The sequence below is a fragment of the Gigantopelta aegis genome, chromosome 8 (assembly GCF_016097555.1).
Source record: "Gigantopelta aegis isolate Gae_Host chromosome 8, Gae_host_genome, whole genome shotgun sequence".
NCBI classification, from domain to species: domain Eukaryota; kingdom Metazoa; phylum Mollusca; class Gastropoda; order Neomphalida; family Peltospiridae; genus Gigantopelta; species Gigantopelta aegis.
The window spans coordinates 6065797-6081599 of record NC_054706.1 but is presented as its reverse complement, the minus strand read 5'-3'; the positions used below and the strand labels follow the sequence as shown (position 1 = coordinate 6081599).

Here is a 15803-nt window from a genome sequence, read left to right as displayed (position 1 = left end):
CCTTCAGTGTTTCGAAGTCAGTGATTAACAGACGGCCTCAGACCACAATTAATTACACTATGTTTTCTCATATAGCCCAAGTGGTTGTAGCACTTTTATTAATTTCATAAGTCAAATGGGCAGAAGTCAGTATGAATTGGCCAACACCTTCAATGTTTCGAAGTCAGTGATTAGCAGACTATAGAACAGGTACCAACAAACCCAAAATGTTGACGATCAACCCCGTTCAGGTCGTCCTGGGCAATGACAGGAGTACAGGATCAATTCATCCGTAACCAGGCTCTAAAAAATCGAGCTCAAGCGGCAAATCAAATTGTTGCAAACCTTCATCAGGCTACTGGTGTCCTAGTTACGGGTCCGATGATTAGAAATCATCTTCATGCAGCCCATCTTCATGCTCAATGGCCCCGGGTTGTGCCTATCTTGACAAATCGTCACATTGCCCACAGACGTGAATGGTGTAGGGAATGTCACAAATGGGGTATTTGTTGCTGGTCACGTGTCAAATTTTCAGATGAGTCCCTATTCACTTTGGACTTCCTTGACAGGCATAGTCAGGTCTGGCGACAACGAAATGAACGGCACGCCAATGTCACAATGCAATTTCTTGACAGATTTGGCAGTGGATCGGTTATGGTGTGGGGTGGTATCACTATGACTGACAGAACCCCCCTCCATATTGTGCAAGGAAGGGTCACTGGGCAGTACTACAGGGACAACATACTGACATCCTTTGTCGTCCCGTTTGCTAGGTGTGTGGGTTGACGTTTTGTTTTTTAGGACGACAATGCCCGTGCTCACCGTGCACGAATCGTCAATGCTCACCTCCAGCAGCATAACATCTATAGAATGCCATGGCCAGCAATGAGCCCAGACCTTTCCCCCATTGAACACGTCTGGGACATGATAGGGAAATGTGTGTGTCAACGTCAAAGACCGCCGACCACGTTAGCGGAACTTGGTCAGGCGCTGCAAGAGGAGTGGAACAGACTCTCTCAAATTCTATTGAGAGACTCATAGGCAGTATGCCTCGTCGACTGAATGAATGTCTGACATCGTGGTGGTATCACCCACAACTGATAAAAAAACTTCCAACTTTCAAATTTCACTTCTGACCCCGATCGTCCTTCAAGATCTTTGGTGGTCATAAAACCTACTGTAATACAGAACTACTGGTAATGTTTGCCCAGTTAATTCACTACTATCATATAACCATTCCCCACAGCTAATATACCTTACAATTTTGGCAATTGTAAATTCTTATTAGAGTTCCCCTACTTTTTTTAAGAGTATACAATACCATGTGATACAAACTGATATACCATACCACCTGATACAAACTGATATACCATACCACCTGATACAAACTGATATACCATACCACCTGATACAAACTGATATACCATACCATGTGATACAAACTGATATACCATACCACCTGATACAAACTAATATACCATACCACCTGATCCAACTGATATACCATACCATGTGATACAAACTGATATACCATACCACCTGATGCAAACTGTTATACCATACCATGTGATACAAACTGATATACCATACCACCTGATACAAACTGATATACCATACCACCTGATACAAACTGATATACCATACCACCTGATACAAACTGATATACCATACCATGTGATACAAACTGATATACCATACCACATGATGGAAACTGATATACCATACCACCTGATGCAAACTGATATACCATACCACATGATGGAAACTGATATACCATACCACCTGATACAAACTGATATACCATACCACATGATGGAAACTGATATACCATACCACCTGATGCAAATTGATATACCATACCACGTGATACAAACTGATATACCATACCACCTGATACAAACTGATATACCATACCACATGATACAAACTGATATACCGTACCATGTGATAAAAACTGTTATACCATGTGATACTAAAAGAATCCTTCATATGTGTCCATGTGGGACAGGGCTATTCCACCCAAGGGTACATAATTTGTTGTCAGGGACGAGGCTTGTACCCGAGGGTGGAATAGCCCTTTCCCACATGGATACATAATGGATGATTATTTTTCTCCTATCCAGTAGATGAAAAATAGGCATTTTGGGAAAACGTGAAAAACCTGCATTTTTTATTTATCTTACAATAAAATAATCATAACCATTGAAAAGATCATACCCAAAAATGGTTTATACCAAAAGTATAAACCGAAAATGATAGTATAATTTCATTATGACAGCAGGTTTCCTTGTTTTTATGAAATATAAAAAGCATTTCTTGTGTTATTTTGCCGTTTACATGACGTCACTCAATGTTAATATCAGCTCAAACAATAGAAGTCACGTGGTCATTCAAAACCGATTTATTCTACATGGGCTGATGTCATGGAATACGCCTGTCTTGCATGGCTAGGGATGGGAGAAAAACTGATATAACATACCATGTGCTGCAGTCTTACTGTGTTTTATAGCATGTGTTTCTCTTATTTTCAGTTTGGTTGCATTCCGCAAAGCGAACAAGATAGGATTGTATGTCAGAGTGACACCTTTTGTCGATACAGGAGACGTTACGGTAATTAGTAAACAACATTTGATTATATTTCATGTTTATAACATGTCTGTGACATCTAGATGGACATTTTGCTTAGAGATGTCACTGTGTCATTATAAAATAGTCTTTACAACCTTTTTATTTCTTTTTTATGAAACAGTTACCAAACTATATAGGCATTGAAGTAAGCAGTGTGTGGTACCCAATGTCAGATGATGTGTCCTGGATTGGTTTCCTCTCCCCCCCCCCCCCCCCCCAGGATGTTTATTGCTATTGTGTAAAGTGAGACAGTCCTATCTGCTCTCAGTGACGACACAAGATACATTGTGAGATGAGATTATTTCTGTAACTAGCCGGCACCAGATATTTCTGTAACTAGCCGGCACCAGTCACTGACTGTCTCATGAGATAATTGTAAGAAATAGAATTGCTTCTACTTCCTTACAACCAGGGAAAACAACATCTTAGTAATATTTATAGGGAATGAGGAAAACAACTAAGGAAATTCTCAAAATAACATCTTAGTAATATTTACAGGGTTCGATACCTGCACTAGCCCTCAGTCCTTTCTAGTGAATTGATGGTCTGGGCTAGTGGACATTATCAAGTGTATAACTATAATACATAGGGCACTAGCTAGAGCTAGTGAATTGGTGGTCTGGGCTAGCGGACATTATCAAGTGTATAACTATAATACATAGAGCACTAGCTAGAGCTTCTGCTAGAGCTAGTGAATTGGTGGTCTGGGCTAGCGGACATTATCAAGTGTATTACTATAATACATAGAGCACTAGCTAGAGCTTCTGCTAGAGCTAGTGAATTGGTGGTCTGGACTAGCGGACATCAAGTGCATAACTATAATACATAGAGCACTAGCTAGGAGCTAGTGAATTGGTGGTCTGGGCTAGCGGACATTATCAAGTGTATTACTATAATACATAGAGCACTAGCTAGAGCTTCTGCTAGAGCTAGTGAATTGGTGGTCTGGGCTAGCGGACATTATCAAGTGTATTACTATAATACATAGAGCACTAGCTAGAGCTTCTGCTAGAGCTAGTGAATTGGTGGTCTGGGCTAGCGGACATTATCAAGTGTATAACTATAATACATAGAGCACTAGCTAGAGCTAGTGAATTGGTGGTCTGGGCTAGCGGACATTATCAAGTGTATTACTATAATACATAGAGCACTAGCTAGAGCTTCTGCTAGAGCTAGTGAATTGGTGGTCTGGGCTAGCGGACATTATCAAGTGTATTACTATAATACATAGAGCACTAGCTAGAGCTTCTGCTAGAGCTAGTGAATTGGTGGTCTGGGCTAGCGGACATTATCAAGTGTATTACTATAATACATAGAGCACTAGCTAGAGCTTCTGCTAGAGCTAGTGAATTGGTGGTCTGGGCTAGCGGACATTATCAAGTGTATAACTATAATACATAGAGCACTAGCTAGAGCTAGTGAATTGGTGGTCTGGGCTAGCGGACATTATCAAGTGTATTACTATAATACATAGAGCACTAGCTAGAGCTTCTGCTAGAGCTAGTGAATTGGTGGTCTGGGCTAGCGGACATTATCAAGTGTATAACTATAATACATAGAGCACTAGCTAGAGCTAGTGAATTGGTGGTCTGGGCTAGCGGACATTATCAAGTGTATAACTATAATACATAGAGCACTAGCTAGAGCTAGTGAATTGGTGGTCTGGGCTAGCGGACATTATCAAGTGTATAACTATAATACATAGAGCACTAGCTAGAGCTAGTGAATTGGTGGTCTGGGCTAGCGGACATTATCAAGTGTATTACTATAATACATAGAGCACTAGCTAGAGCTTCTGCTAGAGCTAGTGAATTGGTGGTCTGGGCTAGCGGACATTATCAAGTGTATAACTATAATACATAGAGCACTAGCTAGAGCTAGTGAATTGGTGGTCTGGGCTAGCGGACATTATCAAGTGTATAACTATAATACATAGAGCACTAGCTAGAGCTAGTGAATTGGTGGTCTGGGCTAGCGGACATTATCAAGTGTATTACTATAATACATAGAGCACTAGCTAGAGCTAGTGAATTGGTGGTCTGGGCTAGCGGACATTATCAAGTGTATAACTATAATACATAGGGCACTAGCTAGAGCTAGTGAATTGGTGGTCTGGGCTAGTGGACATTATCAAGTGTATTACTATAATACATAGAGCACTAGCTAGAGCTTCTGCTAGAGCTAGTGAATTGGTGGTCTGGGCTAGCGGACATTATCAAGTGTATTACTATAATACATAGAGCACTAGCTAGAGCTAGTGAATTGGTGGTCTGGGCTAGCGGACATTATCAAGTGTATAACTATAATACATAGAGCACTAGCTAGAGCTTCTGCTAGAGCTAGTGAATTGGTGCCTGGGCTAGTGGACATTATCAAGTGTATGACTATAATACATAGAGCACTAGCTAGAGCTTCTGCTAGAGCTAGTGAATTGGTGGTCTGGGCTAGCGGACATTATCAAGTGTATTACTATAATACATAGAGCACTAGCTATAGCTTCTGCTAGAGCTAGTGAATTGGTGCCTGGGCTAGTGGACATTATCAAGTGTATGACTATAATACATAGAGCACTAGCTAGAGCTTCTGCTAGAGCTAGTGAATTGGTGGTCTGGGCTAGCGGACATTATCAAGTGTATGACTATAATACATAGAGCACTAGCTAGAGCTTCTGCTAGAGCTAGTGAATTGGTGCCTGGGCTAGTGGACATTATCAAGTGTATTACTATAATACATAGAGCACTAGCTAGAGCTTCTGCTAGAGCTAGTGAATTGGTGGTCTGGGCTAGCGGACATTATCAAGTGTATTACTATAATACATAGAGCACTAGCTAGAGCTTCTGCTAGAGCTAGTGAATTGGTGGTCTGGGCTAGCGGACATTATCAAGTGTATTACTATAATACATAGAGCACTAGCTAGAGCTTCTGCTAGAGCTAGTGAATTGGTGGTCTGGGCTAGTGGACATTATCAAGTGTATTACTATAATACATAGAGCACTAGCTAGAGCTTCTGCTAGAGCTAGTGAATTGGTGCCTGGGCTAGTGGACATTATCAAGTGTATTACTATAATACATAGAGCACTAGCTAGAGCTTCTGCTAGAGCTAGTGAATTGGTGGTCTGGGCTAGTGGACATTATCAAGTGTATTACTATAATACATAGAGCACTAGCTAGAGCTTCTGCTAGAGCTAGTGAATTGGTGCCTGGGCTAGTGGACATTATCAAGTGTATTACTATAATACATAGAGCACTAGCTAGAGCTAGTGAATTGGTGGTCTGGGCTAGCGGACATTATCAAGTGTATTACTATAATACATATAGCACTAGCTAGAGCTTCTGCTAGAGCTAGTGAATTGGTGGTCTGGGCTAGTGGACATTATCAAGTGTATTACTATAATACATAGAGCACTAGCTAGAGCTAGTGAATTGGTGGTCTGGGCTAGCGGACATTATCAAGTGTATTACTATAATACATAGAGCACTAGCTAGAGCTTCTGCTAGAGCTAGTGATTTGGTGGTCTGGGCTAGCGGACATTATCAAGTGTATTACTATAATACATAGAGCACTAGCTAGAGCTTCTGCTAGAGCTAGTGAATTGGTGGTCTGGGCTAGCGGACATTATCAAGTGTATTACTATAATACATAGAGCACTAGCTAGAGCTTCTGCTAGAGCTAGTGAATTGGTGGTCTGGGCTAGCGGACATTATCAAGTGTATTACTATAATACATAGAGCACTAGCTAGAGCTTCTGCTAGAGCTAGTGAATTGGTGGTCTGGGCTAGCGGACATTATCAAGTGTATTACTATAATACATAGAGCACTAGCTAGAGCTAGTGAATTGGTGGTCTGGGCTAGTGGACATTATCAAGTGTATTACTATAATACATAGAGCACTAGCTAGAGCTTCTGCTAGAGCTAGTGAATTGGTGGTCTGGGCTAGCGGACATTATCAAGTGTATTACTATAATACATAGAGCACTAGCTAGAGCTTCTGCTAGAGCTAGTGAATTGGTGGTCTGGGCTAGCGGACATTATCAAGTGTATTACTATAATACATAGAGCACTAGCCAGAGCTTCTGCTAGAGCTAGTGAATTGGTGGTCTGGGCTAGCGGACATCAAGTGCATAACTATAATACATAGAGCACTAGCTAGGAGCTAGTGAATTGGTGGTCTGGGCTAGTGACATTATCAAGTGTATTACTATAATACATAGAGCACTAGCTAGAGCTTCTGCTAGAGCTAGTGAATTGGTGGTCTGGGCTAGCGGACATTATCAAGTGTATTACTATAATACATAGAGCACTAGCTAGAGCTTCTGCTAGAGCTAGTGAATTGGTGCCTGGGCTAGTGGACATTATCAAGTGTATTACTATAATACATAGAGCACTAGCTAGAGCTAGTGAATTGGTGGTCTGGGCTAGCGGACATTATCAAGTGTATTACTATAATACATAGAGCACTAGCTAGAGCTTCTGCTAGAGCTAGTGAATTGGTGGTCTGGGCTAGTGGACATTATCAAGTGTATTACTATAATACATAGAGCACTAGCTAGAGCTAGTGAATTGGTGGTCTGGGCTAGCGGACATTATCAAGTGTATTACTATAATACATAGAGCACTAGCTAGAGCTTCTGCTAGAGCTAGTGAATTGGTGGTCTGGGCTAGCGGACATTATCAAATGTATTACTATAATACATAGAGCACTAGCTAGAGCTTCTGCTAGAGCTAGTGAATTGGTGGTCTGGGCTAGCGGACATTATCAAGTGTATTACTATAATACATAGAGCACTAGCTAGAGCTTCTGCTAGAGCTAGTGAATTGGTGGTCTGGGCTAGCGGACATTATCAAGTGTATTACTATATACATAGAGCACTAGCTAGAGCTTCTGCTAGAGCTAGTGAATTGGTGGTCTGGGCTAGCGGACATTATCAAGTGTATTACTATAATACATAGAGCACTAGCTAGAGCTAGTGAATTGGTGGTCTGGGCTAGTGGACATTATCAAGTGTATTACTATAATACATAGAGCACTAGCTAGAGCTTCTGCTAGAGCTAGTGAATTGGTGGTCTGGGCTAGCGGACATTATCAAGTGTATTACTATAATACATAGAGCACTAGCTAGAGCTTCTGCTAGAGCTAGTGAATTGGTGGTCTGGGCTAGCGGACATTATCAAGTGTATTACTATAATACATAGAGCACTAGCTAGAGCTTCTGCTAGAGCTAGTGAATTGGTGGTCTGGGCTAGCGGACATTATCAAGTGTATTACTATAATACATAGAGCACTAGCTAGAGCTAGTGAATTGGTGGTCTGGGCTAGCGGACATTATCAAGTGTATAACTATAATACATAGAGCACTAGCTAGAGCTAGTAAATTGGTGGTCTGGGCTAGCGGACATTATCAAGTGTATTACTATAATACATAGAGCACTAGCTAGAGCTTCTGCTAGAGCTAGTGAATTGGTGGTCTGGGCTAGCGGACATCAAGTGCATAACTATAATACATAGAGCACTAGCTAGGAGCTAGTGAATTGGTGGTCTGGGCTAGTGGACATTATCAAGTGTATTACTATAATACATAGAGCACTAGCTAGAGCTTCTGCTAGAGCTAGTGAATTGGTGGTCTGGGCTAGCGGACATTATCAAGTGTATTACTATAATACATAGAGCACTAGCTAGAGCTAGTGAATTGGTGGTCTGGGCTAGTGGACATTATCAAGTGTATTACTATAATACATAGAGCACTAGCTACAGCTTCTGCTAGAGCTAGTGAATTGGTGGTCTGGGCTAGCGGACATTATCAAGTGTATTACTATAATACATAGAGCACTAGCTAGAGCTAGTGAATTGGTGGTCTGGGCTAGTGGACATTATCAAGTGTATTACTATAATACATAGAGCACTAGCTAGAGCTTCTGCTAGAGCTAGTGAATTGGTGGTCTGGGCTAGCGGACATTATCAAGTGTATTACTATAATACATAGAGCACTAGCTAGAGCTAGTGAATTGGTGGTCTGGGCTAGTGGACATTATCAAGTGTATTACTATAATACATAGAGCACTAGCTAGAGCTTCTGCTAGAGCTAGTGACTTTCTCAAACATTTGTCAAACACTGATATTTACAAAGGAAATACATAGAGAATGTTTATATATATATATATATATATATATATATATATATATATATATATATATACAGTGGAACCTCGTTAGTCCGGACAGTATGGTTATTAAAAAAAACGTCCGGATTAACGAATTTCCGGATTACTGAAATGTAAGTGATGAGTAACCTCCCTTGATTCAAAAACAAAATAAACCAAACAATTCTTCAACCAGTTTTGTTCTGTTGATCCGCCTCCTGGTATGAATAAGCGCTATGTGCATGTCCGTGAGGACAGTCTACTATTCAGTATTGTACTGCCAGGTGCTTGTCTTAAAGTTAGAAAATGCGATTAAATAAAATGAAATACTGTTTAAGACATGTTGCATTGTTGATACTAAATGTTTGATTACTAACGACGACAAGTTTTCAATTTTATTAGTCGTGTTTAGTCGTACCGGTTAATGTTGTAAATCTAGGCCATGTGGTCGAGTTCATTTCCACGAAGTGGGTACGTTGTTGAGGAATGCATATTGTTTCTCACTTATATACAATCATTATTAGTTTAAAGTTTCTACGTTTACAGATTATATTTTAAACATATTAAATGGCGAAATTATAATTCATTTCTTCTATATCTACTGATATAATATAAACGCCAACATGATACATCCCTCCGCCCCCAGCACAGAAATACAACTCTCTCAAAACTGGCATGAAACTGAATGAGCATTGTTTTGATAGCAATAACATATAAAAACGTCTTTATTTTGGGTGACTGGCAATACTCTTGAGTTGGGACACCAAAACAATTATGACCTGTATTCAGTAATAAATCATACAGGCAAGTTCGGAGGGTAGTTACAAAACGAGGTCACGGGGTACCGTAGGGTATGATCAAGAGTTACCCACTTTTAAAAATAAAATACCCCCCCCCCCCCCCCCCCCCCCCCGCCATAAAATAAAACAGCCAGTCTGGTCATAGATGAAAGAAATTATATTTTAAAAAACAACAAACACTTGTGAACACTTGTGCTCTATCCGACTAACACTAAATAAACACAGGTGAATGGTTAAATAAACTGGTATGAAACCCCATGCAGCCATTTTATCTCTGTCGATTCTTTGAGTGTTAATTGGCGGATTACCTGTATGTTCAATCAGCGGCGACCGGTCAAACGAAGCAATTTGCCTTTACTTTTCACATTTGGTTCAGAATTATGACCGTCCGGTTCCGGAAGCTGAATATCCGGATTAACGAATAACTTTACTGAGTGGTCGTTTCATTTTGTGATAAAACCGTCCGTAAAGTGAGGATTCCGGACTACTGGAGTCCGGACTAACGAGGTTCCACTGTATATATATATATAAAAATGCTATTGATGGTTAAGAAGTACGTAAAATTTTAAGTATATATACTATCAAAAACAATGGCTGTATTGATTTTTTTTTTTTTTTTGGTTAAAATTATAATCAAGTTCTTAGTCATAAAAATACCTGTATTGGGAACTTCACAGTTTTAAAAGAGAAAACAAAAGATGCTGTTTTAGGATCACAAGTTGGATCAAGGCATTTTGAAAGTCTTAGAAATAGGAATAGGCCAGAAACATTGCATCAACTCATGTTGAGTACTTGCTACAAATATATACAGTGAAACCCCCCAAGACCGGACCCTCTCTAAACAGGAAGTCTCTCAAAACCGGACATTATAGTTTACCTTTCTAAACTGGAAACCTCTACAAGCTGAACACTGGATAAATAATTCAGTCCCAAAGTGTTCTTTTCTTTTCAATATTACCTGTCCTCAAACAAGTGCTTTTCCCCCCGACGCAAGTGGACTGGTCCGAACATCCCAACAGTGAATGGGATGGCCTAAATCTTCTACTGCATGCTCCCTTGTAGTTCCGGTCATGTGACTATTGCTTCTTTTTCTCTTCACTTTCTGGTCTGGACATACTTTTTTGGTTCTCTTGTTTTGGAGTCAAATTTGGTTTTTTTGTGTGATAAGTATTTGTGTGTTTGACGGATTTGTTTCTGTCATTGTTGTTATCTTTCTCGTTGTATTAGTTTGGCGTAAACACTTGTTTTCAAGTGTGTTTTTTCTACCAAAATTGTTTTTACTGGTGGACGTTGCGTGGTCGCCATTTGCAAAGATGGCGGCCCTGTTACCGGTTATGTGTTAATGGATTTTTTTATTATTTCTCTTTGTAGAAATTATGTCATGTCTGATGTTAATGTTTGTCGACAATGTTCCTGTTCTTGGTGCAGGAAATTTTTGTCGCGTGATGACCCACATGAGCTCTGTCCGTCTTGTCGAGTTCCTTGTTCAGCGGAGGCGAGATGTGACACTTGTATCAAGCTGACCAATTCGGAGTTTGAAAGTTATTTGAAGATGCTGTCAACCAGGTCTACGGCGCTGTCCATTGCCGACTGTTGCAGATGCCTTGAAACTGATGTTACCGGCCATGTTGCAGGAAACTTTAGCAGCGATGACAGCGGCGGCCTGGGCGGATCCACAACCTGCGGCAGAGGGGTCCAAACTCCCCCTGTGACAGAGGTTCCTACTACTACACTGGTACCTACGGTTCCATGGAAGTCTCCAGCGGCGGCCAAGCTTTCGTCATGGGTGCCAGCGGGATCCAGTGTACGGGCCAAGGGCTTCGTCGTTCATCGTCTTCATTGGGTCTAATGCCAGCGGGATCTACGGATCACCGTGTGTATTAGAAGTCGGGCTGAGTTCCGTTGGTTCAGCCACTCATCGGAGATGTGGGTACAGCTTCCAGCGGGGCCCATGTATCTACAAGGGACCATCGACGGTCCGGTGCTTCAGCGGCCCATGATCTACCAGATAGACATGCCTGTCCTCGAGTACTCCGAGATTTTCCAGATGCGTGTCTGGTCCATCGGCGGCGGACAACCCAGAGGCGACTGACCACTTGTCGTTGAGGGACTGCCTAGCAGTAGTTTATGAAATGCTTCCGTCGCTACCCCATCCACCGGCTCCATCCAAGAAGGGACCAGTGCCGATAATTCCTACAGACGTGCCTCCAGAGGATGTAGTCATTCGTTCGCTGGCAGCGGGGACTTTGATGACTGATGTGGCCGAGGTCTTGGACAAGGCTTTTAACGACACAGCTTCCTTCGTCGCCTTTCCACATGGGTCATCTCGAGCTTATCCAGTGTTCAACATGCCATTTAAAGATACGGCTCCGGCGCTTGATGATGATGTCCATCAGTTGGACAAGTCTTCCTCTGTAGAGTTGTCAGATCGGCAAGCCTTGACTATGGATACGGCCCAACGGCGCTGTTTGTACGTGTTATCGTACTTAGATGTGTTTTTGGCGGCGGCTTCTTCGACGTTATTTGCTGGTAAAGTGTCTGCTGTCATCGCCGCCAACAATAAAGATCAACAGTCGACGGCGACGGTGAAGGCTTTACAATTGATGACTACGCTGGAGTCTTAACAAGCGCAAGAACACCTTTACGGCTCAGCCTGCCTTCAAGCGTTGGAGAGGTTCCTTTTGAGGGAACTCTTCCCGTCGTGTGCCAGACAAGAAGTCTTCAGGGCCCCCAGCCAGAGGGAAGCCGTTCCGACATTGACGCCAGCCATCAAACCTCAGATTGCTTCAGCTTACTAGACCTACGACCGCCCCTCATTATGTCAAAAATCAACGATTTACACTTGACGCTTTCAGTATCTGTCACACCGGTCAAACCGACTACTGTCTAAGGCCGACTTCGCTGTTTTTGGAAGACCTGGGAGACTTTATGCGACGACCAATACGTCACCACAGTCCTGAGACACAGATATCACCTGCTATTGTCTTCTGATCCTCCCATGTACGGGTTCTACAAGATTCTGTCAACAAACTATTGGAGAAGGGGGCTGTCCGCAGAATCCTGCTGTCCGACCTCGATCACGCCTGGATTTTATTCAGACGTATTTCTGGTTCCCAAGAAAGACTCGTCGGATCTGCGGATGATCCACAACATGGCCTTCTTCAACAGCCATGATCTCCAATCTCCGCCATCGTTCAAGATGTTGACGATACGAGATGTCATTGCTGTGGTTCATCTAGAAGATTGGCTCGCTTCGCTCGATCTGAAGGACGCTTATCTTCACGTACCAATCCATGCCACCTGCCATCGATACCTGAGATTCATACTGCAAGGAATTTTGTATGAATGGACAGTCCTGCCCTTCGGGATCTTATTGCTCCATGGCTGTTTACCAGGATCACTGCTCCAATATTGCGGGTCCTTCACAGCAAGGGTATTCACTTTTACCCTTACCTGGACGACTGCCTGCTGAAACATCACAGCCAAGCTCAGCTCATTCATCATGTCGACTTTGTCATGAAGTTCCTACAGTCTCTAGGTGGACTGTCAACCAAGAGAAATCCCGGTTGCATCCTACACAAGGTCTGCAATTCATCGGTGCACGTCTCCGTCCAGATAGCGGTCTTGTACAGGTTCCATTAGACCATTGGATGAAGATTCAATCCATCATCAGCAAGGTGTTGACGGGTCCAATGTCGTTTCAAGAATGGCAGAGTTTGTTGGGGCTGTTGACGTTGGTGCAAGACTTGACTCTCAGAGGTCGCCTACAGCTACGTCGGCTCCAGATGTTCCTGTACCCTTACATTCTTTACGACAATCCAGACTTGCTGATTCCATTGCCGGTTGACCTGCGGTCCAGTCTGCAGTGGTGGCAACACCAGTCGAACATCTTAGAAGGAATCTCTTTGCGGTCGTTTCAAGCGACACATCATCTGTTCGCCGATGCGTCACTCGAGGGCTGGGGTGCACACCTCAACGGCCAGACATCGTCCGGGCTGTTGTCTGCAGAAGAAGCCGTGCTACACATCAATCTCCTGAAGATGTTGGCAGTCTACAATGCGATCCTTCACTGGCGTCACCAGTTGATTGGAGCGTTTCTCATGGTGGCAACCGACAGCGTGACCGTGGTGGCTAGTCTTCTCCAGATGACTTATTGTCTGTACGCTTTGGTGGACGATGTACCTCTACAGATTCGGGCAAGACATATTCCAGGGGTCTCCAATGTCCTAGCAGACAGTCTATCCCGGCCATCATCCCTGCAGTCAACCGAGTGGATGCTGCATCCGGATGCATTTCGTTGGGTGTGCGAGCGTCTCTGGACACCAAACATCGACCTGTTTGCCACAAAATTCAACCGTCAGCTTCGGGTCTATGTCTGACCAGTTCCAGATGCCTTCGACCTCGATGCTCTCACCATCAGCTGGGATCAGATGGACGCATATGCCTTTCCACCGCTGATCCTGCTGCCTCGGGTGTTACAGCAATTTCAACAATATCGATGTCGTCTGCTACTGATCGCACCCATGTGGCCATCAAGGGTGTGGTTCCCAGATCTACTCAGTCTTGCAGATCCACATCCGTTGCCTCTGCCAGAGTGGGACCATCTACTGCGGCACCCCACATCTCGGCTCTACCATCCGAATCCATGCTTATACCAGCTACACTCGTGGACCTTATTGCCAAAGGTCAGAAGAAGAAGAGTTTTTCCTCCCAGTCGACTGCGGCAATTCTGAAGGCTCATAGATCATCTACTACGGGGGCCTATAATGTCCGATGGCTGTGCTTTTTTCATAGATAGTCTCTGCGACAACACATCAAGCCTCAGAAGATTCCAGTTCCTTGTCTGGCAGACTTCCTGATGTACCTCCGGACGTCACTGAAATTGAAAGGCTCGACGATTGTGGGTTACGTCTCAGTCATTGCCACTGTCCGTGATCCAGCTACTGAAACGAAGCTCTCCGTCATCCCTGAAATTCATAACATGGTTAAGAGCTTTAAATTGGAAGATCAAGTTCACCACTTTCATCCTCCGAAGTGGGACTTAACTCTGGTTTTGAAATCCTTGACAGTTGCACCATATGAGCCGATTGAAGAGTCCTCCTTGGAAGTTTTAACTCAGAAGACCATCTTCTTGTTGGGGTTTGCAACATCTTCTAGAGTTTTGAAGATCCATGCCTTGGATGTGGACCTGGTTTGGTTCCATCGTGATCGCAAGTCGGTCTCCTTGGGTCTCTTCATGAACTTTGTGGCTAAAAATCAGCTGCCTGATCAACAGCCACGAACATATGTGGTCCAAGCCTTATCGTCTATCCTGGGTCCAGCCGATACTGAAGACTTGGCTTTGTGTCCAGTTCGTGCTTTGTAACACTATATTGAAAGGACTCACTCGTTTCGCCAACGCCGTTCGAGGTTGTTCCTTTCTTGTCACCAGTCGCATTTAAAAGACATTACCAAGAACACTGTGGCTACGTGGATTCGATCAACTATTTTGTCTGTGCACCAGAAGGAAGGTTTGCCTGCACCTACTGCCTCAAATCCGCATGAACTGCGTGCACTGGCCGCCACCATGTCCTTGCTCTGTAACATTCCTATCCAGCACATTATTACTGCTGTTTCTGGGCAATGGACTCCATATTTGCCAACTATTATCTGAGGGATGTCTCCACTGAGGATGTCGAGGGCTTCCATCATTTGGGTCCTGTGGTGGCTGCGCAGACACTAGTGAACACTAGCCGTCCTCGTCGCTGTTGAGGGTTTTGTTGGATTCTAGGCTGCACACAGAGATGTCTACTGAATCCACAGGTGAGGACTTGCAACGACTTTTTATTCTTTGCACTTTTCACATGCACTGGTCCTGGAATTTTTTGTCTCGATAACATTTGCCTTGCACTGTTCTCGGCCAATTGTTTTCTCACTGAACTAACATGTTTTTGGTGTACTAGAAAGAAAACACTCAGGGGCTTGTTTAGTTTGGTGTTCTGACGGATGCACCCATACAATGTTGTTGCTCGTTATTTTAATAACACTTCAATACGTTGGGCGGTTACCTAAACTTTTTTTTTTAAACTATTAAATTTTATAAAATCATATATACACATGAATATACATAGTGTGGGTTCCTCGCCCCAATCCCAATATAAAATCTTGCCTACTCAGGTGGTACCAAGCCTAGAATGATAAAAAATATGGGTTCCTCAGCCCCAATCCCAATATAAAATCCTGCTACGCCAGTGGAGGGTACCAAGCCTAGAACAATA

At 43.0% G+C, this 15803-nt stretch overlaps 1 protein-coding gene across 2 annotated transcripts in view; it reads left to right on the top strand.

The window, feature by feature from the left end:
• The window catches only part of LOC121379424 (dynactin subunit 4-like), a 76404-nt gene that overhangs the window by 48355 nt on the left and 12246 nt on the right, over positions 1-15803 (top strand). For both annotated transcript variants that reach the window (XR_005958841.1, XM_041508050.1), the window contains exon 13: positions 2511-2589. Coding sequence is in view for 1 of the 2 variants with exons in the window: in XM_041508050.1 (XP_041363984.1) it covers positions 2511-2589 (79 nt within the window). In the remaining variant the exon portion in view is untranslated. The remainder of the gene's footprint in view (positions 1-2510; positions 2590-15803) is intronic.